The sequence below is a fragment of the Somniosus microcephalus genome, chromosome 1 (genome assembly GCF_052327205.1).
Source record: "Somniosus microcephalus isolate GS21.2 chromosome 1, FLI_Smic_1.0, whole genome shotgun sequence".
Lineage (NCBI taxonomy): Eukaryota > Metazoa > Chordata > Chondrichthyes > Squaliformes > Somniosidae > Somniosus > Somniosus microcephalus.
In genome coordinates, this window is record NC_140987.1 from 192032991 (window position 1) to 192058272 (window position 25282).

The 25282-nt window shown below is 38.9% G+C and overlaps 1 protein-coding gene across 8 annotated transcripts in view; it reads left to right on the forward strand.

Annotated features, from left to right (window-relative positions):
* Positions 1–25282, forward strand: part of arb2a (ARB2 cotranscriptional regulator A) — an 846111-nt gene that overhangs the window by 810984 nt on the left and 9845 nt on the right. For 7 of the 8 annotated variants that reach the window (XM_085988820.1, XM_085988880.1, XM_085988811.1 and 4 more), the window contains one exon: positions 20949–23783. The exons of the other annotated variant lie outside the window; for it this stretch is intronic. In XM_085988820.1, the coding sequence (XP_085844946.1) occupies positions 20949–21100 (152 nt within the window). In that variant the 3' untranslated portion in view covers positions 21101–23783. Of the gene's footprint in view, positions 1–20948; positions 23784–25282 lie in introns of those variants that run through there. 8 annotated transcript variants of the gene reach the window in all.

Genomic DNA, 25282 nt, shown 5'->3' on the forward strand with positions numbered 1-25282 from the left:
GCCTGTCTATGTCCCCTTGCAGGTTTTTTATGTCCTCCTCACTCACTACTTTCCCTCCCATCTTAGTATCATCTGCAAACTTTGATATGTTACACTCGGTCCCCTCCAAATCGTTAATATAGATTGTAAAGAGTTGGGGACCTAGCACTGACCCCTGCAGAACACCACTAGTTACTGATTGCCAGTCTGAGAATGAACCATTTATCCCAACTCTCTGCCTTCTGTTAGATAGCCAATCCTCTATCCATGCCAGAATATTACCCCCAATCCCGTGATTTTTTATCTTAAGCAATAATCTTTTGTGTGGCACCTTGTCAAATGCCTTTTGGAAGTCTAAATACACTACGTCCACTGGTTCCCCTTTATCCACCCTATATGTTACTTCCTCAAAGAACTCCAGCAAATTTGTCAAACATGACTTCCCCTTCATAAAACCATGCTGACTTTGTCCTATTATATTATGATTATCCAAATGTCCTGTTACTGTCTCCTTAATAATGGACTCCAAAATTTTACCTACCACAGATGTTAGGCTAACCGGTCTATAGTTTCCAGCCTTCTGTCTACTGCCCTTTTTAAATAAGGGTGTTACATTAGCAGTTTTCCAGTCTGCCGGGACCTTTGCTGAGTCCAGGGAGTTTTGGAAAATTATTCCCAATGCATCCACAATCCCTACCGCCACTTCCCTCAAGACCCTAGGATGTAAGCCATCAGGTCCAGGTGATTTATCCGCCTTGAGTCCCATTATTTTACCGAGTACCACTTCCTTAGTGATTTTGATCATGTTTAGCTCCTCCCCCCCCCCATAGCCCCCTGTTTGTCCAGTGTTGGGATATTCTTAGTGTCCTCTACTGTAAAGAGTGATACAAAATATTCATTCAGTGTTTTTGCCATCTCCATATTTCCCACCATTAATTTCCCGGTCTCATCCTCTAAGGGACCAACATTTACTTTAGCCACCCTTTTTCTTTTTATATAACGATAAAAACTCTTACTATCTGTTTTTATATTTTTTGCTAATTTACTTTCATAATCTATCTTCCCTTTCTTAATCAATCTTTTTGTTATTTTTTGCTGTCTTTTAAAGTTTTCCCAATCCTCTATCCTCCCACTAGATTTGGCTACCTTATATGTCCTTGTTTTTAGTCGAATACTATCCTTAATTTCTTTACTTAGCCACGGATGGCTGTCTTTTCTTTTACACCCTTTTCTTCTCAGTGGAATATATTTTTTTTGGAAGTTGTAAAATAACTCCTTAAATGTACACCACTGATCATGTATCGTCTTACCCTTTAATCTATTTTCCCAATCCACTCTACTCAATTCCGCTCTCATACCTTCATAGTCTCCTTTATTCAAGCTTAGCACGCTTGTTTGAGATCCAACCTTCTCACCCTCTAATTGAATATGGAATTCAACCATATTATGGTCACTCATTCCAAGGGGATCCTTTACTCGGACATTTTTAATTAATCCTGTCTCGTTACACAGGACCAGATCTAAGGTTGCTTGCCCCCTGGTCGGTTCAGTTACATACTGCTCAAGAAACCCATCCCTAATACACTCAATGAACTCATTCTCAAGGCAGCCCTGCCCAATTTGATTTGTCCAATTAATATGATAGTTAAAATCTCCCATAATTATAGATGTTCCCTTATTACAAGCCTCAACTATTTCCTGATTGATACTCCGTCCAACAGAGTTACAACTGTTCGGAGGCCTATAGACTACACCCACTAGTGTTTTTTTCCCCTTATTATTCCTTACCTCCACCCAAACTGTTTCATTATCCTGATCTTTTGACCCAGTATCATTTCTCTGTATTACAGTGATTCCTTCCTTTATTAACATAGCCATCCCACCTCCCCTTCCTTCCTGCCTGTCCTTCCTGATCGTTAAATAACCTGGTATGTTTAATTCCCAGGCATTGTCACTCTGCAGCCATGTTTCTGTAATGGCCACAAGATCATACCCATATGTAGTTATTTGTGCCATTAACTCGTCTATTTTGTTACGAATGCTACGTGCATTCAGATAGAGAACTTTCAAATATGTTTTGTGACACTTAGTTCCTGCTTTTGCCCTTTTTATTACTTTACCTTTTACTCCATACCTTCTGCCCCTTCCTGACACGCTCTGGTTTTTAATTTCCCCACTGCTACCTAAGTCTATGACCTTCTCTGTTGTCATTTTTATTATTTGCTCTCTAGGAACCTCCCCCCCCCACTAGTTAGTTTAAAGCCCTCTCTGCAGCCCTAGTTATATGATCCGCCAGGACTCTAGTCCCAGCACTGGCCAAGTGAAGCCCGTCCCAACGGAACAGCTCCCTCCTGCCCCAGTACTGGTGCCAGTGTCCCAGGAAGCAAAACCCATTTCTCCCACACCAGTCTTTGAACCACGCATTTAACTCTCTAATTTTATTTGTCCTAGCCAAATTCGCTCGTGGCTCAGGTAATAATCCAGAGATTATTACCCTTGAGGTTCTGTTTTTTAATTTGACCCCTAGCTGTTCATACTCTTTTAACAGAACCGGCTTCCTAGTCCTATCTACGTCGTTTGTACCAACATGGACCACGACAACTAGATCCACCCCCTCCCACTGCAAGTTTCTTTCCAGCCCAGAGGAGATGTCCTTAACCCTGGCACTGGGTAGGCAACACAGCCTTCGGGACTCTCGCTCTCAGCTGCAGAGAACTCTATCTATCCCCCTAATAATACTATCCCCTAGCACTACAACATTTCTATTTACTCCCCCCTCTTGAATGGCCCCCCGTTCCACGGTGCTGTGGCCAGGTTGCTCATCCTCCCCGCAGTCCCTGCTCCTGTCCCCACAGGGAGTAAGAACCTCGAACCTGTTGGAAAAGAGCAAGGGCTGCGGCTCCTCCAGCTCTACCTCCTGGATCCCCGTACCTGCCTCACTCGTAGTCACACCATCCTGTCCCTGACCATGGGCTACATCTGAATTAATTAACTTCATAGGTGTGACCACCTCCTGATACACAGAGTCCAGGTACTTCTCCCCCTCCCTGATGTGTCGCAGTGTCTGAAGCTCAGACTCCAGCTCATCAACACAGAGCTGGAGTTCCTGTAGCAGCAGACACTTGTCACAGGCGTAATCACCGTGAGCCTCAATGGGGTTCACCGGCTCCCACATCTCGCAACAGTAACACATCACCTGCTCCATTCTATGTAATTAATTAAATTTTTTATTGTTAGTTATGGACACCCTCTGCCCGATTTTAGATGCTAGTATCCCCTTTAATTAATTGGATTTAAATTAAATCAATCCCTCTAGTTACACCAGTTAAATGGTTTACCAACAGTCACTCTGCACCAGAAAGGCCTTATTAACTACAACCCACAGAGTTAAAGTTTGAAAAGAGCACCTAACACCCCACTTACCCTAACTCACACTTACCCAAACTCACAGCACTCTTTGATGACTCGCACTCAGTTGCTCGCACTAGGACTGGTCTTTTTATACTGTTTGTTTGTTTACAGCCAAATGAGTCACCCCTGCTGATTGGTTAGAAAACTGGTTTCCACTGCCTGCTGTGCCATTTACTCCTACTGCAGTGTAACCTTGTTTTACTCTTCTTAAACCAACAGAATCCCAAATATTTAACTTTTCCCCTTTACTTAAACTGCTTAAGTAATCTTATCAAGAATGATTTAAAGAGAAATAACAATTAACGAACTCTCACACTTACCCAAACACACAGCACTCTTTGATGACTCGCACTCAGTGCTTGCGCGCACTAAGACTGGTCTTTTTATACTGTTTGTTTGTTTACAGCCAAATGAGTCACCCCCTGCTGATTGGTTAGAAAACTGGTTTCCACTGCCTGCTGTGCCAATTTACTCCTACTGCAGTGTAACCTTGTTATTCCATTGAATAGTGGAAGTGTAGGCATGGATGAATATTCTGCAGTTTTGCTGAATCAATTTTGGGGATCAGGGAGTATTTATTAAGATCTTTTCCCTCCGGAGATTGAATGGGTTGAGTAGGATTCTTCGTGGTTACCTGATTCAATAGTTTTAAGTACTAGAATCCAACCAAGTACTCATACAACCCAATTCAGTGAAATCACCAAATATTTTACATTCCAACTGCAATATATTTCTTCTTAAGTCTTATCTCACATTTGTAGTATTTTTGTAAATGATTACTGTCCAGAAATTTGTACTGTCAACATGATTTCTATACTGTATCACGCACCTTGGTATAACTTTCTTGATGGCAAAGTTACGGTAGTGGAGTGGGATCAGCTCCGGGGAAATTCCCAGCCAGTATTTTGAGAATATATCAGTAAATTCAAGGTATTTATCAATACATTTTAAATCATAATTTTCATCTAAATAGATGGAATTTATTGCCAGAAGCAAAGCAGGTTTGCTGGTGTGATGTTAATATTATGTAAGATATCCTTTGCAACAAGACCTACCTAGTTTGTGCAATTCAGTTTTACTGCAGAAGCTGGTCAAATTAAAAAATGTATTTAAACCTCTTACAAATAAAATTCTGTGCCGCTGGCAGGGCCTCACATGCAACCAGTGCATATCGGATAATCATGGTCAATACAACCAACATTTTCTGACATGCACTGGCTGCGTGTGAGGCCCCACTGGCAGCATTTGGCGCCACAAAATTTGTCCTTAAAGGTTCATTATTTCTCTTTTTCAGAATGTATGAGTCCCTGTTTGTTTTTATTGCATATCTTTTTTTGCAACCTGTTAGTATAATGGTACCATTTTAAATGTGTAAAACTCTACCTGTCCTTTGCTTTAAAGTTGAAGAGAACCTCATTGTTATAGTTGGACGTAGGTCTAACTCTCCATGATGTCTGCTTTCATCTCGTCCTTTGATACTGTCATTTTTATCTGTCTCACCGCACTGCCTCCCTTTGCTGATCTGCTATTTTCTAATGTATTGCTGTTTTACTTGTATGATTGCTGCCGAGACAATCTTAGACCTGGCTGCCATTCTCTCAGTTACAGAGAAAAGGACTGTCTCTGGTGCCTACTCTTCAGAAAAAGTTGATTCATGTGTAAATTATCAGTTAGCCTTTATTTGTTCGGCCTGTGGAGAGTACACACACAGATAAAAGGCTCAGAGGGTCAGGGCTTAGTAGATGCATGTTTCTCTCGTGGCCAGAATGACAGTGTTAGCATTGTTGTCAAAGATTATCACAGAGACTGGAAGGCCTCATCATTATGTACTTGCTGTTAGATTTTTTTCCCAGACAATATCATTGTAGAAAAGCTGAACAAACCATACTGCATATTTAGTATCCTAACAATAAAGTGGAATATTGTTACTGATTGGGATTATTTTAGAAACTTTTTATCCTTGGCTTAAGAACCAATTGCTTCTAGGGAATTCTCCCTCATTACCAACTTTTCATATTCCCACTGGTGCTTCCTACCACAATATCGTGGCCTTCAGTTAAGAGACCACGAGAACTTCAATGCAGACTTCAATGTTGCTCTGTCATTGGCCACGAGAGATGAGATCCTGAATGACAGGACTAGTTCTATCAATTTCACTTCACCTAACACCGCAACTTCCCATGCAAAGATCTTCAGTTAAAAACTACAAAACTGTCCATGTTTTACTCTATTGTATAAAGTCAAAATTACCCCCTTTATCTTAGAAATAAGGCAACACATAAAGAATGCATAATAAGAAATATTGGAATACCTAGTTTATTTCTCAAACAAGCAAGACTTGTGGGGTAGAATTTATGCATGGATTCTCCAACAATGGCTTCTCTGCCCACCCCCACACCATTACCTCTAGAGTCCTCGAAGGATCTAACTTCGGCAGAAGATTGACAAAAACCCCTGAAAAATGGCAGGAATTCAAGAGAATTCTCCATTCCTGCCACCCCCCCTCCCACCCTGGCAATTCCAGGCATATATTTGCAGGTAACAGAATCACAAATAAGTTCAAAGAGTCTTCTTTAGGAGTGAAATAAACAGGGCTTTATTTAGTTTTAATAGTGATCAGAACAAATTAATGGATTGTGCCATATGAGTTGCCTTTTTATTCTTGATCCAGTTGGCTACCATCTTGAAAATCCCTTTAATGGAGGTTCAATTCCCTGGCCCATTTTCGTCCTATATGCCTCTTTCACAAGTGAGTCATACTGCTAGCATGAATTTAAAGAGTCCTCTTACCTGGCAATGGCTCACCTGACACAGGGGACCATGTTTGGGATAGGTGGAGGTTCTGGCTCAAACAAGACCCCGTGGAAACTGACGGGGATAGCTGGGACCCAATATAACCAGTCCTGCTTAATTCCCAGACTTTTCTCCACATTCCGCCGCAGGAGTGCAATGGAAGGACTACAGATTTTCAACCACAATGTCATTGACACTGATGGGGCAGTCAATCCCAGCAAAACATATCTTCAATTAGCTTTCACTTGTTAAAACATTGGCCCAGAAATTCGTGTCGGGGGCTTCCCGCGGGTGCAAGCCCCCGACCTACACTTACCTAGCACGCCGGCAGTTGAAGCCTGGGCCTGCGTGGATTTCCTGTCTGTGGCCCGGTTCAGCTCCCGGCACGCTGTGCTTGCGTGACCCAGCGGCGTACTTAGTGCGATGCGTCGGCTGGGATCACGTGAGCACTGGGCAACCAATCGGAGGATGCAAAAGAACTGTCAAACTCATGAAAACTCTGGGCGCCCAAAACAGTACTTAAATTGAAATAAAAAAAAATTTTAATCACACTATTTAAATGAACTATAAATAACTTTAAATAACTGTTTTAAACAATAAATTAAATTTTTGAAAAAAATAATTTTATAAAAAATCGGGGCTAAAAATACACTTACCTTACTGTAAAGTCTTTAAAAATAATAAACCTGTGGAAAAAAATTCTAATTCTAATTATTAGACCACTTACCTTTTAAAATTAAGTCCTTACGTCTGCTTTTTTAAAGTGTAAAAAGTGGAGGCCTTCACGCACGGGCAAACCTGGAAAAAAAAGGAAGTTCAACGCGCACGCACAGACTCCTGCGCGCACGCATTCGACTTCTGAACCCCTTGGTTCAGAGGATCGGAAATGCCGGTTTCCCGCGCATGCGTAGTGCATGCAAGATTCCGGCACTTCCATCGGGTCTACGCGTGAGTACTCCGTCCGTACTCACGCGTTGGGACCCGAATTTCTGGGCCATTGTAATTCTCTCCTACCAATTGGATGTTGATATTTCAAAAAATAAATATATACACATTTAATTTTTTAAAATATTTAAATTGTACTTTGATTTATAATATTTAATTGAAAAGTTTGTAGTGTTTTACCTTCTGAATCCCCAATTGTAACATTTAACAAAAGTCACATGTTGATGGAAAAAGTACATATTTCAACAGAAAAACAATCCATTGTAATGTATTTAAAAAAGAATTAGGGTGACCAATTTCTGTGCCTAAAACAAGCGTTAGGCCCTTTGAATATGCTAATCAGGGGCCCATCGCCTGTTTTATACCCTGATGCCAAATTCAGCAATAACTGAGCAGAGCACATGCCATGCATGCTTTCCTCAGTTTTTCCGGGTCCACAGCAGCTTAACCAGCAGTCCCTTTAGGCACCACTGAAGGGACCCCTGAAGAAAAAAATGATCTTTTATTACTTACCTTAATTTGGAGCCAGGAGAAGCGGGAGTGACCAGCAACAGAGGACAATGGGGCAGTTATGGTTGCTGCTCGTAGGGAGGTGGCAGCAGTGCCTCGATAGGCCTTTCAAAGAATGCCAAACAAGGCACTGAAGCTAGCTGTGAGCTTATCCGAGGCGGATTTAATCCTGGCATGGTAGCAGGAGAGTAAGAAGGGAGATGAGTAGTGGTGGCTTGGGGTACAGATTAGGTGGAGGCAAAGTGCCCAAGAGGTGAGAAATGAAAGGTGGCATGACTGGGTGACCAGAGGGGGAGGAGATAGAAGAAAAGCCCCAAGAGGGACCAAGAGAAAGAAAATAAAGGGAGATAAAAGTAATGGACTCAAGCCCAGAATGGTTGCCAAAATGCGCAAGCAAAAGGACAGAGGGAAGTCAGGTTACATCAGCATTGCAGAGATTAGGTAAGACATGCTCTGATGATAAACAGAGGATATGGAGGTGATAATACGAAGAGAGCTCAATATCTGAGGTCCTGTGGTAGGATGCAGTTGACTTGTAGCCAAGATGGAGTTAGCTTGGAGCATCAAGGGACCAATGTCCAGGCTTGGAGATCGTTGTGGAGAGGAAGTGAATCTAGGAGCTCTTTAAGGTCCTCCTTCAAACCTATCTCTTTGGCCAAGCTTTTGGTCACTCCTAATATCTGCTTCTCGGCATTCATTTTTTTCTGATAACACTTCTGCAAAGATCCTTGGGACGTTTTACTATACAACTGCAAGTTGCTGTTGCTGTTGTAAATTGAAATATTCAAAATGATGTGTGGTTTGAAATCATAAAAAAGTGATAATTTATGGATATTTGCTGGTAAGATAGAATCCCTCTGACCAGAGATAATGTCCTCTCCCCGCAGGCACTCAGGTAATGGTTAATGTAGAAGACTGCTCTATGCACTTTATGGCATACCAAAAACATCCACTGTCAAACTGGTTGGGTGCAATTGTTCACAATCCCCCTAAATAGCCAGTGTGATCAAAATGTCTAAAATAATTCAATTTTTGAGTGACTTATATTCTAGTCATTTTGTTGTAAAATTATTAATTTTATATAGTGTTTGGGTTACATATATATATATCACATGAAATTGAAAACTTTTATCATCACTTTTGTAGCTGGTATAACAGGAATCTGAAGCATTTTTTCATTCTTTTCCAGAATAAAAATCTATGGGTGATTCTGAGATCCGACGCTCTTCACAGGGAGCCTAGGTTGTATCCCTGTCACCTAAAATGCCCTAGGCACTGAGCGCAGCTTCCCAGTGGGGAGCACTGGACTGCCCAATCATCCCACTCTTTTCAAAGTTTAAAAATATATATTTTTCACTACCCTATTCAGTTTTTTTTCCATGTTACATACCATTCTACTCCAATAGGGTAGATGGGTGACTTTCAAGCAGGCCTTCTGCTAATGCCGTTCAGCAACCTTCAGCGGCGGGGATGCTCTCCTTTTGAGTTCCCCTCCCTCTTTGAAGGAAGGCGTTCTCTTCATCTCCACAATGACAAGGCTGAGGGAAATGTGATCCTTTCTTAACCCATTACTCTGACACAGTACCAACACGCTGCCTGCTGTTATATGCTTTTCTTTAATATTGCTTCTTGTATTAAGTTGAAAATTGCCAGAACACATTAATTGAATATTTTGGGCTGTATTTTGCTATAGAAATAACAGTGAGGCTAACAGCGCTCACCGTTATTAAAGTGTAAATTGGACTGTGACCACACATGCACAGTATTCCTCCAGAAGCTTCGCTATAACAGTATCTTGTTGAGAGACTCGCCATTGAAATACATTGAACGGCGTGAAGTTGCAGTACTTACGTGATAGGTACCCACTAAACTTGCCAGAAAATGTTTGGGGTTGTCCATTCCAGTGTAAGTACATTTTTAATGCCGTGATAAGTCTTAATTACTTCCAAACAACCTCTCTGGCACTGAAAATTAACTTTTACAACTGTGTAATTATTATTGTTGGAGATTTTTTTAAATAAAAAAATTTAATAATTTTTTTTTACTTTTTCGGTCTCTTTTATCTTTCTCTTAATCCCATATTCCTTTCCCTTTATTCCAGTTTCTTTACATGATTTGACATTAAATTAAATATTATAACACACTTCCCGGTCCAGATTCTGCGCTGCTCATTAACAATTCTTCATTCTGATTGGTTAAGGAGATACACAGTTGCTTGACCTGTTCACACAAGTCCCAGATCCCCGTGTAGAGGGCACTGTGCCCAAAGGTGTCTCTAATTACAGTAAATTCCAGTGCAGAATCCCATAAAAAGTCTGTGTGCAAGTGTAATGAACAGTTGGCACTGTTCGTTCACCGTTGAGAGCAAATCCGGCCCATTAATGTGATACAGTGGAATCCTATCAAGTGCATAGGTCAGGATGGAGACAAATAATTACCAAATAACTGAATTTGTATACACAAGATAGTTATACCAATTTTTATTGTCTAACAGACACAGTTGGAACTTATAATATGTTGCGAAACAGTGTGACACCAGGATGTTGCCTGGAACTTGCCAATAAAAAAGTTTTATATACTGAATATGAACTTGATAGAGCATAGTTTTTAACAACATAACAGTTCTCTAGAACTATACACCCAGGCTTTGTTTGAAACATGTCTGGGAAATAATGACATTAATAGAAATCTTTCATCATAGTAATAAAATGCTTTAAACTGTTTTAAGGATCACAGGTGTTGACAGTCTGATATTTGCAGATGATTTTTAGTTAATCCAACTGCGACAGATTGCAAACATGCATTTCATCAACTGTTGTGTAAATTTGACATATTAATCCAGCAGTTCTGCTTTTGCAGCAGTATTTGCTAAGCCATTTGAATTATTTATCCACATTGGTGTTTGTCAACTTTGCTGTTTGAAAGCATTACTTTTCAGATTCTTAATCCAGCTTTAATATGACGAACCAAAGTCATATCCAGTGACTGAAGCCGAGTCACACTGACCAACCAGTAAATTGAGCTTCGATCAGTTTCATACTGAGAGCTGCTGTATGTTCTGAACAAGTCTAAGCCATGTTAGCATAGTGAGTTGACAGCCCTTGACAGGTCAAATGGCCCTTACTAGCCAAAAATGTGAGTGGTTTACGCAGAACAGTGACAAGATGACTAACAAAAGCCAGCTTCAAGCATGGCTACAGGTGGTTTCATTTATTAAATCAATCTTTAATTGGGACACATCAGATCATAAGCTTGAAAAGGTTAGTTACTTCTAAAATGGTTATGCTTACACAGTTCAATTTTTACTGACCTAGATCTTGTCACAAAGATTCATCGTTCTGTTTAATACTCATGTTCTCTCCGTGCACGTTTGGGATTCCTAGGTTCTGTGCAAGCACTTTGGGAATTTTTTTTGAAGTGAAATATAATGCTTTAGCTAACCATTGCTTATTCCTATGTAAAGCAGGCCCAACAGAAATTGTCATTTGTTCTTCAGCTGTGAAATAAAGCACTATTTAACTCCTCCACCTTTATTAAGTATTGAGCTGCTGGTGTAGTGAACCACTGTTCTCTCTAGTTCTGCTTTAGTGGCCAATTTTATGTAATCTCTTAGGTTAAAGGCAATAAATAAATAATTATTATCTTAAAAAAGAGATAGTTATGATTTTTCTTTATTTGTTAACTTGCAGATTCTGAGTCCATCAACAATTTTTGACTTGTTGCCATCTTTGTACTGATCTCATGAGTTAAGAGAAAAAATTCTTTGACGGACGTATTAAGTTCAAAAGCAAAATAATTTTTAAGTTCAATTTGACTTTTTGTTAAAAAATATTAGATTTACTGAGGCTTCCCTAATTGCTCAGCAAGTTCATCCAGTGAGCTGTGGTGTACAGACCAGGAAGGTTTTAGGTTTGATCTCCTGTCTGGGCTGAGTTAATTGATCTAAGCTGGTGTGGTGGGAGGGATGCTACACAGTTGATCTAAGTGCTCAATTTGAGAGGGGAAAATCAATCAGGATTCCTGCTCCTGATCACTAGAAAGCCACCACTGCTGGAAGTGCATGTGTGAATGTTGGGTGAGGAGAAGGTCAGGCTTGACTGCAGTGTCCCTTGTAATTAAATAGCCAGCCAATACTCACTGTAAAGCCTTCCATGTGAATAATAACCAAATGAGTACGGTACTGGAGAATAATTGTTGCCTGTGGAACTCGTACCCCAGTAAAGGGTCAACAGTTGCAGGAGAGATGGGGAGAGGAGAAAATTAATAGCAAGTAATATATTTACTCCAAGTATTTTTAGCATATCTATCAACTGCAAGAAATATCTTGTTGCTAACAATCACAACTGGCACCTTCCATTGGACCACAGCTTTTTGTCATTCAAGTTCAGCTGGCAAATTAAAGGGCCATTAAACACAAGCTATAGCTGCTGCTTGGCATCAGTTAGCACAATAAAGCGATCACATGTAATAAACATCAACCTTTTGCCAAGTACTACTTGTTGCTTATAACTGCAAAAGAAAAAGGTATACGGGGTGAGTTTCCTTTCAACTGCTCCTGCACCGCTGCCGGAAGTGCGATGGAAACAATTGTCTGCCGCACATTTATGGCGGCGGAGTGTGAGCAGCTCCGAGGAAGTTTGACGCCATAGTTTTCTAGCTCTGTGCTAGCCTCAGCTTTGAGATTGTAACAAACAGGATGTTCATTCTCCTAAAGTAGAACTACTTTGGGACAATTAGCTATTGGATAAAGATAAATTACTTAATTTGGGCTTTAATATTTCTTATTCTTCAATTAAGTTATCCTTAATACATCAATTTTACCCACCTTTTTTCATAGTGCACTGAGCATTAGATGGGTAGGATGTGAGTTTATTCCCACAATTCTTCAGCAGAGATCATACAGAAGGAGTGAGGGGAAAAAAATCAGGACATCACCCAGACAGCTCTCACACACCTTCATAAAGCAGCTTCAACAAAGACCAGAGTACAGGTCTTCAGTCCACTCCTCTCAACCAAAATTAATGTGCCACCAAGGGAAGCTCCTGCAGCTCATAGACACATGCATTCTCTTTAGTGGATAGGTTGTAAACAAAGCATCTTTTGTAAGCTCTTCAATAAGCTCAGAAAATGCCTGCGGAAGTGAATGATATTTTCTCCTTTTGGTAAAGTCTTCCCTCTATCGCCAATGTTGCCCTATGCTGCCACACATTGATTTCAGTTCTCCAGAGAAGTCTTCTATCATTGCAGACACTCAGCAGCAGCTCTGTTCAAAATGGAAAGGAGCAATAAAGGCAACGGGAAATCAAAAAGGTTATATATGGTGTTTGCAGTGGAAGACAGAAATAGAAATTCTCGGTAACTTACAGCACCTTCTCTCCCCCCCACTTTCCCAGCCCAGCATGATTGACTTATCCAGGATTGAATCAAGATTGTTGTACTTCACTCTTTATCATAAGAGAAATGTAATTTATTTGGAATGGAAGTTGGCACCAAAGGGCCAATTTTATAAATGCGTGTTACTGGTAGGGAGCCTCACCCGTCAGCTGTGCATATCACAGGCATTAAATCAGCATTGAAATTAATCAGTGCAAAAGCATGGCGGAGCATCCACAATGCTCTGGTGTGTACGGCCAGCAAGTGAAGCTCCCTGCCATAGTTCACATTTGGAAAATTGGCCGTGAAAAATTTATCTTCTTGTTTTGTCTATTCCTCACTGAATTCTCTTAGGCCCAATTCCTGAACCCATGTTGAAAGTACTAGTGGCACAAATCGACATGCTGACTGTATCCCTTAACATACACCATTGTTTTGGTTGCCCTTACATATGAGCATAAAAATTTTAGGATCAGTAAGAGTCCATTGCACCCAACAAACTTGCCCTTTTTTCAGAGATCAACCCCATCTATCTGCCTTCTCGCCATATTCTCAGCCCTTTTTTCCACCAGAAATACCTTCAGTTGTCTCTCGAATCCATGTATACTGTCAGTTTCAATGGCCATTTGGGTAAAAAAAGAGACAATTGCAGCACCGCCACTAACTCAACACAGATTGGACGTAAAATCTGAGATCCTAACAGTCTGTATGGCTTCATATAATAGTAGGCACTGCGTGTAACCTGAGCCTTTGGGGTGGGGGGTCAGTGAGAGTTTTAGCTATCCCAGGTATATCTTGCACTGCTATGTTTATTGTATCGTTAAGGTTAATTTTAAAGCATTCTATATCCCTCCCTGTTCCCATGATATTGCGTTTTATCAAGTAGTACAACCCATTTGTATTAATCATATGCCTCTGAAATGAAAGTCTGGAAGACCTTTCTCTTTAGATGGATCTGAATTTAGAGCAATCTTCATCATCATATATATAACTGATAGCAAGCTGACATAGTGGTCATATGGTGGTTAGGTTAGACAGCTCTTAAGATTTCTGAGTACTTGTGTTCAAATCAATATGACTTACTGTTTTGGAGTATCCAAATAGCCACACTAAGTTATCGATCTCTTGGAAATTTAGGCAAATACGTGCAGCACTACTACTGTAATAATAAAATAGTCTAGAAATTACCGTTAATTATGTTAGTAGACAACACTTAATGTATTCCTATGACATTTCTTTACCCACCATTTTAATACAAACATTAATCATTTATTTTAAATGAGTTAATGCCTCCGTTAAAATATCGGACAAAATATCATACATATACAATAAATGTTTATCCGTTAACATCAGTAACTGTAATTTCTAGACTCATATTTCCATGTTCACACATTTAAATTACTTTCAATATATTTTAATGGTTGAAGCATCTTAGAAAGTTGTTTTGCAACGTAGTTGGTAGGTCAGTGTCAAAATATTGGTGATTATGTTTCAAGTCACATGCTTATTGTTGGAGGAGATGTGGCCCCAGGCTAAGAGTGTTTCTCCCTTACTATAACCTGTACTCGTATGTAAATAAATGAAGATGAATCATAATTAGAATCTGTCACCCACAAGATCACAAAGCGTTCATTTTTATGAAATTACTTTTGTTCTTCTGGTGATAAAAATGCACATTAGCAAGGATCAGAAGGTGACTGTTTGGCATCTGTTGATGGAATTATGGAGGTATTTCCCTGATCATTAAATACAAAAATGCATGTCAATGATTTGAGTAAAACTCTCTTTTTATCAGGGTGAAGATTTCATCACAAAATATGCTATTAGAGTTTAAATAATAATTGTTATTAACATAATACCCACAAAGCCATCAGCAAAATAAATAATATATTTTTCTTACATCAACTATAAGAAAATATTTTTTTCACCAAGAACTTTTATTCAGTTATTTTTAAATGCTGCATAATGCTGATACAGCCAAAAAAAATTCTAAATGTGATTGGTTTTAAAGCAAATGAGTCTGTTCTGTTTACATGAGTACACCTGACGCATTCCAGACCTGTTGGGAGATTTTATTCATTTGCAATTCAGCTGCAGCGGTCATGACTTGATCTGCTTGAAACTGTCTGTATGATGGTTTGCAGCTCCAGCTCACTGCAGATCTATGAAGGCTGGAGAAACCATTGATTGTATTGCCCTACAGAAAAAAAACACAGAGCTTCAAATTGGATATAAATTATAAATAACTTGTCTGAAATATGTAAGTAAGTTACAGAATGATCATTCTTCTAAGACTAGCAGGGTAAAAGATGTTAGCACAGAGGTTATTAACTGGAAGATTATAGGTTTATGAAGTTGACTGAAGGCAGTGACCAGTAGTGTCCATAAAATCCTAAACGGTTGGGCTGATTCTCCCTCTTTTTCTTTTTTCAGTACTGTTCATTAATACAGGCTAGCAAGAGGTCAATCTAATAAACAGAAGGTCAACACATGCACCATCGGTGTATAGACGTTTGTAGAACAATAAAGTCATAAAAAAATGTAACCCTGAGGGTGGGTGACTTGAAACAGGAGGAAAAAGTACAGCAAGCAAATGTTTCTTTCTGTGTCCACTGAACCCACACACAGTCAAGCTCACAAAAATTGCTTACCCAATTCCTTCTTTACGCAGAGATATGATAAAATTGTCACAATGTAATGCCTCAATATTAGCTTTTAAAGTGAAAATTCACCTACTATAGGGTGTTTCCAAATATAATCTGTATTTTATATTATAATAAATTTTAACTTTTTCAGACTGGTAATTTTTTTAAAGAATCTGTCGAATTAACTTTTAGTTGAACTGGGACCTTGCATAATAATGACATAATTAGGTGAGCAACATTAAAGCAATATATAATTCAGGGATGTTGCTGACCATTCTTTTTAATGACCACTACCATTAAAGTGTAAACTGTGTTTTTTGAATAGTGCTGCCATCACACTCCATCATGTCTAGCAAAAATATTTGTACAATTTATTTTCACAGTCTGCTAACTTCTGTTAGTCTACCACAGCGACCTCCAGAAGCGTATGGGGCACTACTAGAAAGTACTAAACTCTAGTTGCAGTAACTTTTTCTGGACCGATGTTAAGGGTTTCAAATTTTAGTGTTTAACCTTTCGAGGGCTTCACTTATATTTTTGCATCGTGTAAAAAATCTAACAAGATTACAACATGCAAATATATTCAATAAATATATGATAAAAATAAATGTTCTGTGGGACTCTATATTTGCCTTATGCCTCCAAATGGTCAACATTAGAAATATACAAAATTAGAAATTTTGGGAAAATAGACAATGGCCCAGAACTTGTGGTGCTGATGATGGCGAACTGGCAGCCTTCGCCGTCATTTCGCCTTTGAAACTGACTGCAACTTCAGGATTTAGCGCATGCACAGTCTAATGCGGAAATGCTGAAGTTGCGGCCTGTCATTCACTGCTCCAGCCACTGGCTGGGTTTACCGCCCCCCACCGCCCCCGCGCCACAGAGCTGGCAATCAGCGTAATCTGTCAAATCATGGAAACTGATGAACAATTCGGCTCTTCTGCGGTAATACCGCTGTTAAATACCCCATTAAAAGTTAGACCCTTTTGGATTAGGTGTAACTGGGGTTTTAACAGCATATTGACTGCTAAACAAAGGTTATGGCCCTGAAAAATGAATTTTAATTTTGCGGTGTGTTAAATTTATCCATTTTAATAAAAATAAAATTTTAAGAAACTTTAAAAATAAATTTAATTTTTTTTTTAAGTTTGTTCATCTTTATTTCAGGTTTGCCTTTTCCCCATGTGAGAGCCCCAATCTTTGTTTTGCTCTCTTTAACATTTTTTAAAAGTTATATTTAAAGGAACTTACCCACTTCCTTGTTCGCTGGCTGTGAAAATTCTGCATTTTGATTGGCTGATTAGACAGCTTGTTGACATCACAGCAGCTCGTGTTAGGGATTCTCCATTAACTTGTGTTGATTTCAATAATGCGTCGGAAAAGCCAACTTCTCACCACAGAGATCGCGTGATCTTTGTGGAATGCTTACTTCGGGGCCAGCGGCGAGCGCCTTTGCTTTACCGCTGACCGCAAATTACGGGCCATTATTGAAAATAAATAAATAAATTACTTCAAAGGCTACAAAAGAGCTCAAGCACTTGAAAAACCAGTAACTTCATTTCAACACAAATGTAATTGCAGTATTACATTAATTAGGAGTCTCTTTTAAATCAAAATGGCTATAGATCTACAACATATTTTTGATAAAAATTTCAAATGTATAGCCTGAGTAAATGTTTTGAGGTAATAGTTTTCTGATTTCCTGGACTTCATTAACAATCTATGATGAAGCCCTGATAAATCTTTTGTTAACTCTCTCAACCTGTGAAAAAATTAGAAGTGTTTTATATAGAGAATAATGGATGCATTAGAATGATTAGCAGCAAGCACTAATCTAATCTGTATTTTAGATGATATCAAAAGCCACAAAAGCATAGCACAAGCAGTTTTTAATCGTCATCTGAATCCTCAGATTAGATACATTTCCTTGAAATCACTCCCGGATATCTTTTGTAAAATAATACATTGTTCATTTTATGTGGTTTCATTCAGTTTTGGGTTCAGTTTTGCATTTGCAATGGCTTTCACTTCAGATGCCGGCTCTTGTGTGTTCTATGTTATTGATGCATGATGATTACTCACAATGAAGAATTAATGATTGTGATATCATTACTATAAGCCAATGAATTGATCATGTGCAGTTGATTATTGGCGTGACTGCTGCCAACGACCGGAAGCTGCACAGAATTTTATGGCCAGTATAGATGATGCAAGTTCAACCAAAGCTTTAATGATCCTAAACTAATAGGTCTCTTGTATCTTTATTTGCTGCTCCATGCATAATAACATTCGAATGGAATTTTGAAGCCTAGCATTTTAAATGTTTCTTTCTTGCAGCTTAGTTAGCCAACAAATAAATACCGTATTTTTATTTTTGACACTGAACATTATCCTAATTTAATGTGTAAATAACTCCTCAGGCTAGTATTCTTTTTGTAATGTACTTCCATGTATCAGAGATTTATACAGGTTTGACCTGTTACTCATTCTTTTCTTTTGCTTCTGAAATTAAATTTCCGTGTATTTTTAAAATTATTTTCTTGCTTCTCTTCTTCTGGTCTCCTGGGCCACACATCAACTGCAGCCAAGAGGTAGGCAACCTGCCCCTAGATCTCTGCCAATATAACTCTTGTGCTGGCCACCAGATAGTGTGTGAGAATGGCCCAGAGATGCCTCTTCTGATTTCCCCTATTCCCTCCCTTTCCCACTCCTGGGTGGGAAGTACACAACCTCTGATTTTCTATTCTTCACATAAGTGAGGCTGAGATCAGGAGCCCGGTGGATTGGGGATTGAAGTTGTTATGCAGCCACTACATCGTGCTGTATATTGGTACTCCAAAGCATTACATGACCACATTCACAGACTTGTCATCTTGGTGTTGCTTAAATCTCTACAAGTTTATTGCCTGAGCCCTAGTAGTTAACTTTACTGAATTAATGTTGCTGCGATCTCTGACACCTCTTTTGCACTCAGATTTGTGTAATTGCTGCATGTAACATTGAAATCTCCTTTAAATATCATATGCTTGCCAGCTTTAAGCTACATTTTTCCTGTTCTTTCTTTCTTGATGTGACATGCAGATTTTTTTCATAATTAGCAGTGACATGTGGTCTGCGTTTGGTTCAACAAACTATTGGATAAACCTAGGACAGATTAGTGAACTGATCGTGCAGACTGAATCACTTGGAAAACTGCTTTGATTTTTCAAGCAGTGAGTCCCTGACATATACATCCTGTATCGCACCTGTAAGCGATAGACAAAATCACTTGCTGCTGCTAAGTGACAGTTATGCTGCATTTTGCCAAGCCAGACCTTGGGTGTTGGTGTTTAGTCCAGCATCTGTTCACAAGAACTGACCCACATCACACGGCTTTGGCCTAGTTTTGTGCGGCCTTAATTGATAGTGCAGCATGCTTTGTCACTAACCAAGCCTGGCATGTCAATCACCATTACAGCTCATAGATAGTTGACCTTCAGCCTGGATACTATATTTTACGCCGAACAGCCGAGCTGATTGAGAAAGGCATTTAAGTACCTAGAATAGTTAATACAGGGATGAGGAGTGTTCGTATGAATCAGAATGTTACCAGTCAGATGCCAGCATGTATGACAGCTGGTCACCCCTTACAGGAGTGCTACTGTTCAGTTGTTAAAATCAGTGTTGTTGCAGTCTGACAGTTAAATGGTTGAAGATTGCAGTGGCATCAACTTAAAAAAATTGTCCTTTTTTATTTCAAAATCCATGCAAATGCACAAAATGTAGCGAGGCCTGCCATCTTGTGAGCACTGCTATATGGACGCTGATATTTAATGACAGTTCCTGTCCCTAGCAGCCCAGAGCACTTCAACTGCATGTAAAGTTTTCAGAGAGAAAAATCAGCACTCACCTATTGCCACTGGGCACAGCACTAATCTGCTTTCTGATCTTAGCTATAGCCCTTAACCTTTAAACGGCCTCTTCTAATTTCTAAAATAAAAATTTCAGTCCTTTATTAAATCATGATTTATTTTGTTCTTTTACGGTCGCCATCGTGATTAAATGAAGGCACATCTTATGTAGAAATGGGCAGGAGCATCCTCTGCTGTAGAAATAATACACAGACTGACTTTTTAAAAAATTGCAGTTGGATCCTAATAAATGCATAACTAGTTTGCCTGTAAATGTGATGCTTGCATCAGGATTATGCTTGGATCAGGATTTCTGTAAACCACAGATAAAAATAGTCAATTTGCTAATCTTTGTGCCACAGCCCATTTAATCATTCATTTGGCAATTCACTATAAACAAAACAGAAAACAGTTAACAAAATCCTTTGTTTTACACAAAAGTAATTAGACTTTGAGAATGTGCTTCTGTCTCTAGATGAAACTTGGCTGTGGATTGGCCAAATTTCATGCGCAGAGCATTAAAAGCAGATAATTACAGGACATTTTATGCTTCGATCAGGATTTTGTATTTCACAGTTATTCTTGGATCAAGAATCCGACACAATAGGTGAATGGGAAGTGGTTTGTTATATTGGAATTCTGTGCTTGGGGTGCAGTTCTGCTTGGATGAGGTACTTGGAGTCAACTGTAAAACAATTCCTTCACACAAAAGGCTCCAGTATCAAATAACCTGTGTAGTCTTGTGAGATAAGCAGGCTGAAATTGTATTGGAGTTCCACCGATCTCTCTCCACAACTCCGGCTCTGTAGCCCCCACAGAATTTCAGCTCCAAGAACTCTAAGGGGCCAGTTTGGTGATATCCAGTGACACCTTTCATGAAGTATGCTGTTATTGTTTGGAATAGCTTGTGTTCAGTAAAATGACAATAATCTCCTCCATTTTCAGTATCCTGAATTGGCCTGATGATATTTTCATCTTTCAGGGTTTCAGTTTTTGAGACTTGGTTGACCTGCTGTAAATTAACTTGTGGATCGTTACGTTACTAATATTATGCTTTGAATGTGTTTCTCTGAGTGCTAACATGTGGTAGTTATTTCAACATGTAAAACAATTGTAGATTTCTAGATTTGATGTCTTCTTTTACTCAAGATGAATGTTTTAGATGAGCTACAATTAAGGGTACAATTTTTTGTTTGAAAAGAACACTGCTAGTCAGCCAAACAGTGCTGTTCTTTTAATATTGGGGCCTCATATATGGGTTGTTTCTCAATGTTCAAAACAAAGAGAAAGGACTTTGTAACTGGGAAGGTATTTTCCCCACAGGATTACCTGTATCTAACATTACCGCACAGACGGTGGATACAGACACTAACTGTACTCCTTTTTCACCCATTTCTAGGCACAGAACGGCACGAGCTAACTTCCTGGAAGAGTTTTAATTCTATTTTCAAGTATTTTACTCAAGCTTTAGAGGCACAGAACACTGAAGCAAAATCTAAGCCAACGGTGACAACAAGAAGCTCCAACCGAAAGAAAAGTGAAGAATTATGAAGCAATGTGGCATTTTCCTGCCTTTTTTGCGCTGGCAGTCCCTCAGTCCCTCATTAGATTGTTTTCTTCTTGGAGCAAAGGGTCACGGTGTATACATCTAAATAGCGTTTTGCATTATTTCTAGATGAGCGCAACTGTCAAAGCAATATGGGTCTGCCGGTTGTGTTTCCTGTGGTCCCGAGCTCAGATTTGGTGCCACCGATCGGTGCGCAGATTAAGAGTGACAGCAGTTCTGCACAGTGCAGCACAGAGCGGCTCTAATTGCCCTGACACAGCCCTGCACTGAGCTAATGCCATGGGGCTATTGGCTTCCCCCATGTCCTAACGCCTGCCAACTATTCTTCATTAAAGAGACAGCCTCTCTTTTGTCGGCCTATGTACAGCCGCTTTTAAAATAGCCAGGAATCACAGTCACTCAACATTTTCCTTTCACGTACTCAAGCCTTGTCATAATTTTCAAGGGACTTCAAATGCATTTAAGTCGCTAAAGATGACAGTTGTTTTTGGTGATGCCAGCTGTCACTTTTTGTGTCTGCTTAAAAAATAGCTTTGTATTATTGAAACTGTGTGTTTTTCAAAATAAACCAACAGTACTTCTTAAAGCTAGAGGATGTTTAAAGATATGTTGAGAAAATTTGATTCATTGTGAATTTCTGTCTGTTGGCCAACATAAACTGAAGCTATCTTTTTTTTTAAAGGATAATAATTAAATATCTAAATCAGGAGGTATGTACCCATTATCTGATCTGATCAATGCATATTTATACATTATGCTACTCCTCGGAAATGACTAGCTGAATTTTTAAAACTAGGTTGAAAACTGGACAGTGCAAACAATGGAGCTGCAATGGCAATTTTTTCTCAGAGCATGCAAAACATAAAACTGTTAGCTAAAAGACTATGGTTGTCAGAACATTTACATTATCTTGCTTTTAACTAGTTGCTGTGCATTTTGTTTTAAAGATAGTCTTTTAAACTCTTTACTGCAAAATATATATTGATTCCTTGAGCTCATATGAAATGTGCATTCCAATTCTTGTTTCAAATGATATTTCATTGTCCATTTAAAATAATTTCAGCTCATTGTATTAGAATTAAAAATGGACTTTAATGACTCAAACGTCATGGTAATTGCTTTATAAGGAAGTAACGCTCCAAATTACAAGAAAATGCTTGTTAGTACTAGTTTAGGTCCTGCTCTACCATCCTATGTGGAAGTTCATTTTTCAGTTTTACAGTTTGCTAGTTATTGCTCGCAGAGCTGTGAATCATTGGCTATAGAATAGCTTGGGGATTCTGCTAAAATTTAGGACACACAAATGGTAAAATTTGAGTAATGTAAAGTATGTTTTAGGACATGCTTTCAAAAATCCTTAGAGTAATTACTCATTACCTTGTTTAATCATTTGTAAATTGGAGCTTTTTGTAGTGCTTTAGAACATGATCTAATACAAAACAGAGAATAGATTATTTAGAATATTCGAAGTCCTGTTATGCATTGCATAGACATAAGTCAGAAAGACAGCACTAAGATGCTAGATGAGAATTAAAATACGTGCCTTTGATTAAATATTTAGCAATACAAAGTTTCAGAAATATGAATTGGCGCAAAGCAGTATACAAAGTGATTAATTCAAGTGATTTGTTCGAGTTTATAATGCTGCTAGTGCTCTGAATGGCTGGAGAGCTCCATCAGGCTATGTGAATAGGCAAAAGGACCCAGGGGAAGCCTTTGGTCGCTCCTTTGGCGCATGTGCAGCTCACTCCCATAGAGGCAGGATAGGAGGTTTGCAGCTGGAGCTTTGATTGGAGTTTAAAGTCATTTGACATTTCCAGCACTTTCTGCCAAATGACACTGGTCCCTGCAGAACATGTGCCCTATCCCTCCATTCTTTAGGTGTGCAAAGAGTTTAAGTGTGAAAATTGTAAAATGAACTAAGCTAGCATTCAAGCATTTTAATTGATGGTGTTGACTTCATCAGTTAATCTCCAGACAAATCAAAATTGGTTCACATTGTTTTTTACAGTTATATATTAGTCAAGAAAATGCAGAAATGGCCAATGAAATATTTGTAGATTTAAATGGATTTTAATTTTTCGGCATTAAGACGAAAGTGAAAGAAAAAGTGGTATCTGTAAAATAGCCTTCAGTCACTTACTTTCTAAGACTTAATTTTTAAAGGAATGGACAGTGTGATGGTTATATTTAAACAATCCGCTACGTTGTGGAATCCTTTTTATATTGAGCTCTAAATGTTGTACATGTATTTGTAATCGCAAATGTAACTAGTCAGATTTTGAAATATTACAGGCTTACTTTTGAAAACTATCATAAAGGAAAGAAATCACCTCGACACGATGAAGGCTGAGGATGACTGACAGCACTAAGTGAATAGGAGCTTTCCATGCAATTGTGAACCAGGGCGGTGGGGGGGAAATCTAAAGGAAAATGAATTTTCAAACCAAAAAGCTTTAAAGCAGAGCCGTGATTTTTATTTGTGATAGTTTTGAAATCCATCTTATGAAACTGAAGCACTGAAATGAAAAGTTGCGTTCTCCAGTGCATAAATCAACTCTGCCTTTTATCAAGCTGTATTGATGACCCTGATTTTAAAGCATTTTACTTTCCAATGACAATGTTAAAAAGCTGAATCGAAATAAAGATTTCCCCCCTTTAGTTTCAGTGCCTTTGTTGTCAGTGGTGTTCATTTATTAAAAACTTTCGATCAGAAAACGGAGTAATTTGTTGACATGAGACATGACTCAATCTTTGAATAGAACAATCATTGGAACTCAGAAGGCAGCATGTGAAATATAATGGCAGATTCAAGTGGTTAGTATCACAGTAGAATAACCATTTATCTTCGTTTCTAACCTAGAAATACCTTTAAGTCGAAAGTGCTCTCGAAATCACAATTCTTTCAACAAAAAGCCGAATCTTTTTATTATGATGATTTCTGACATTTTTATTTAATTTCCCAATTGATTAACTAGCAAGTCGGTTTTAGGAAGAGGAGTAAGACTTCACAGTTGATAAATTTGCTGGACCTTGGTGTCGCAAGTCAGTTGGAAGAGTTCATGCTATCAGGTTACTTCCTGAATTTGAAGCAAAGTTGCTTATGTACAATAGGAAGTTCGTAGGCGGGAGACCAATATTCAGCGCAAGAGTTCAAAACAGTTGTTTCTTAATTATGCTTTCAAATTAGTAACTATTGGAGTCTTTGTGAGATCCAGAAAAATACCATTCTATTGATTGCTTAACCCAGGCCCATCGCATGGCTAACTCCAGACAGAGTGAAATTTAGTCTGGAAGATGGAAGCAGGAAAAGTGAGATCACCTGAACATTCAGATATCCGGACTGAAAATGAAAACGGCTTGGCACTTTCAGGCAGTGTTATCAGTTGGGATTATTGAAACGAAAGTTCATTTAACTCAATTATTTCTTAACCTCAGTGCCGGGATTGCTTTCAAACCCAGTAATCCCTCTTGGTTGTTTGGTGCAAAAGGGAACAAAGCCTTCGAGTCCTTTCTTCCTTTTACCCTAGTAAGACATCTGGGAAAAGAAGAAAATACTGTTTAGGTTCAAAGTATAATTTACAGGAAAGGACGCGTTCCCTTCGATTATATGAAATGTTAACGTTGCCTCCATTTGAAATTGAACCAACGTTCATTTTTACTTCCAAGAGGTTTTGATATTGGGTTTGATACACTTGAAAACCGATGTCTCTGAAGAAATAAAATGTGGTCTGGAATGTTATGTCCTTAACTCATGAAAGGTGATGAAAGCTCTACCTCGAATTCAACGCTGAGAAAAACGCGTGGCTTTTAGAAATTTAATGGGAATTCCTGATTCTGGCTCAAAACACAGGCAATATTCCAAATGCGTTTTCTTTATGCACGCAAAAATAAAATAAAACCTTTTAGTTTTGATTTTGAAATATAACTACACACATTCGGGCGAGAATCTCGCCCACTCATTTCCTACCTGTCCAGAAGGGTCAGGCTGAGCAGACCAGCCTTCTCGCTTTTCTGTATTTTAACACCCCAGGACTTCTGTGTCATGAAATCTGGATTGTTAACATCGGCAAAATTGCAGAGTTAATTAATATAAGTAGATTTGTTTCTTGAGAGAATCTCCCAAATATTTCGCAATGTTGGTTGTTAAGGCGGAGACACAAAAG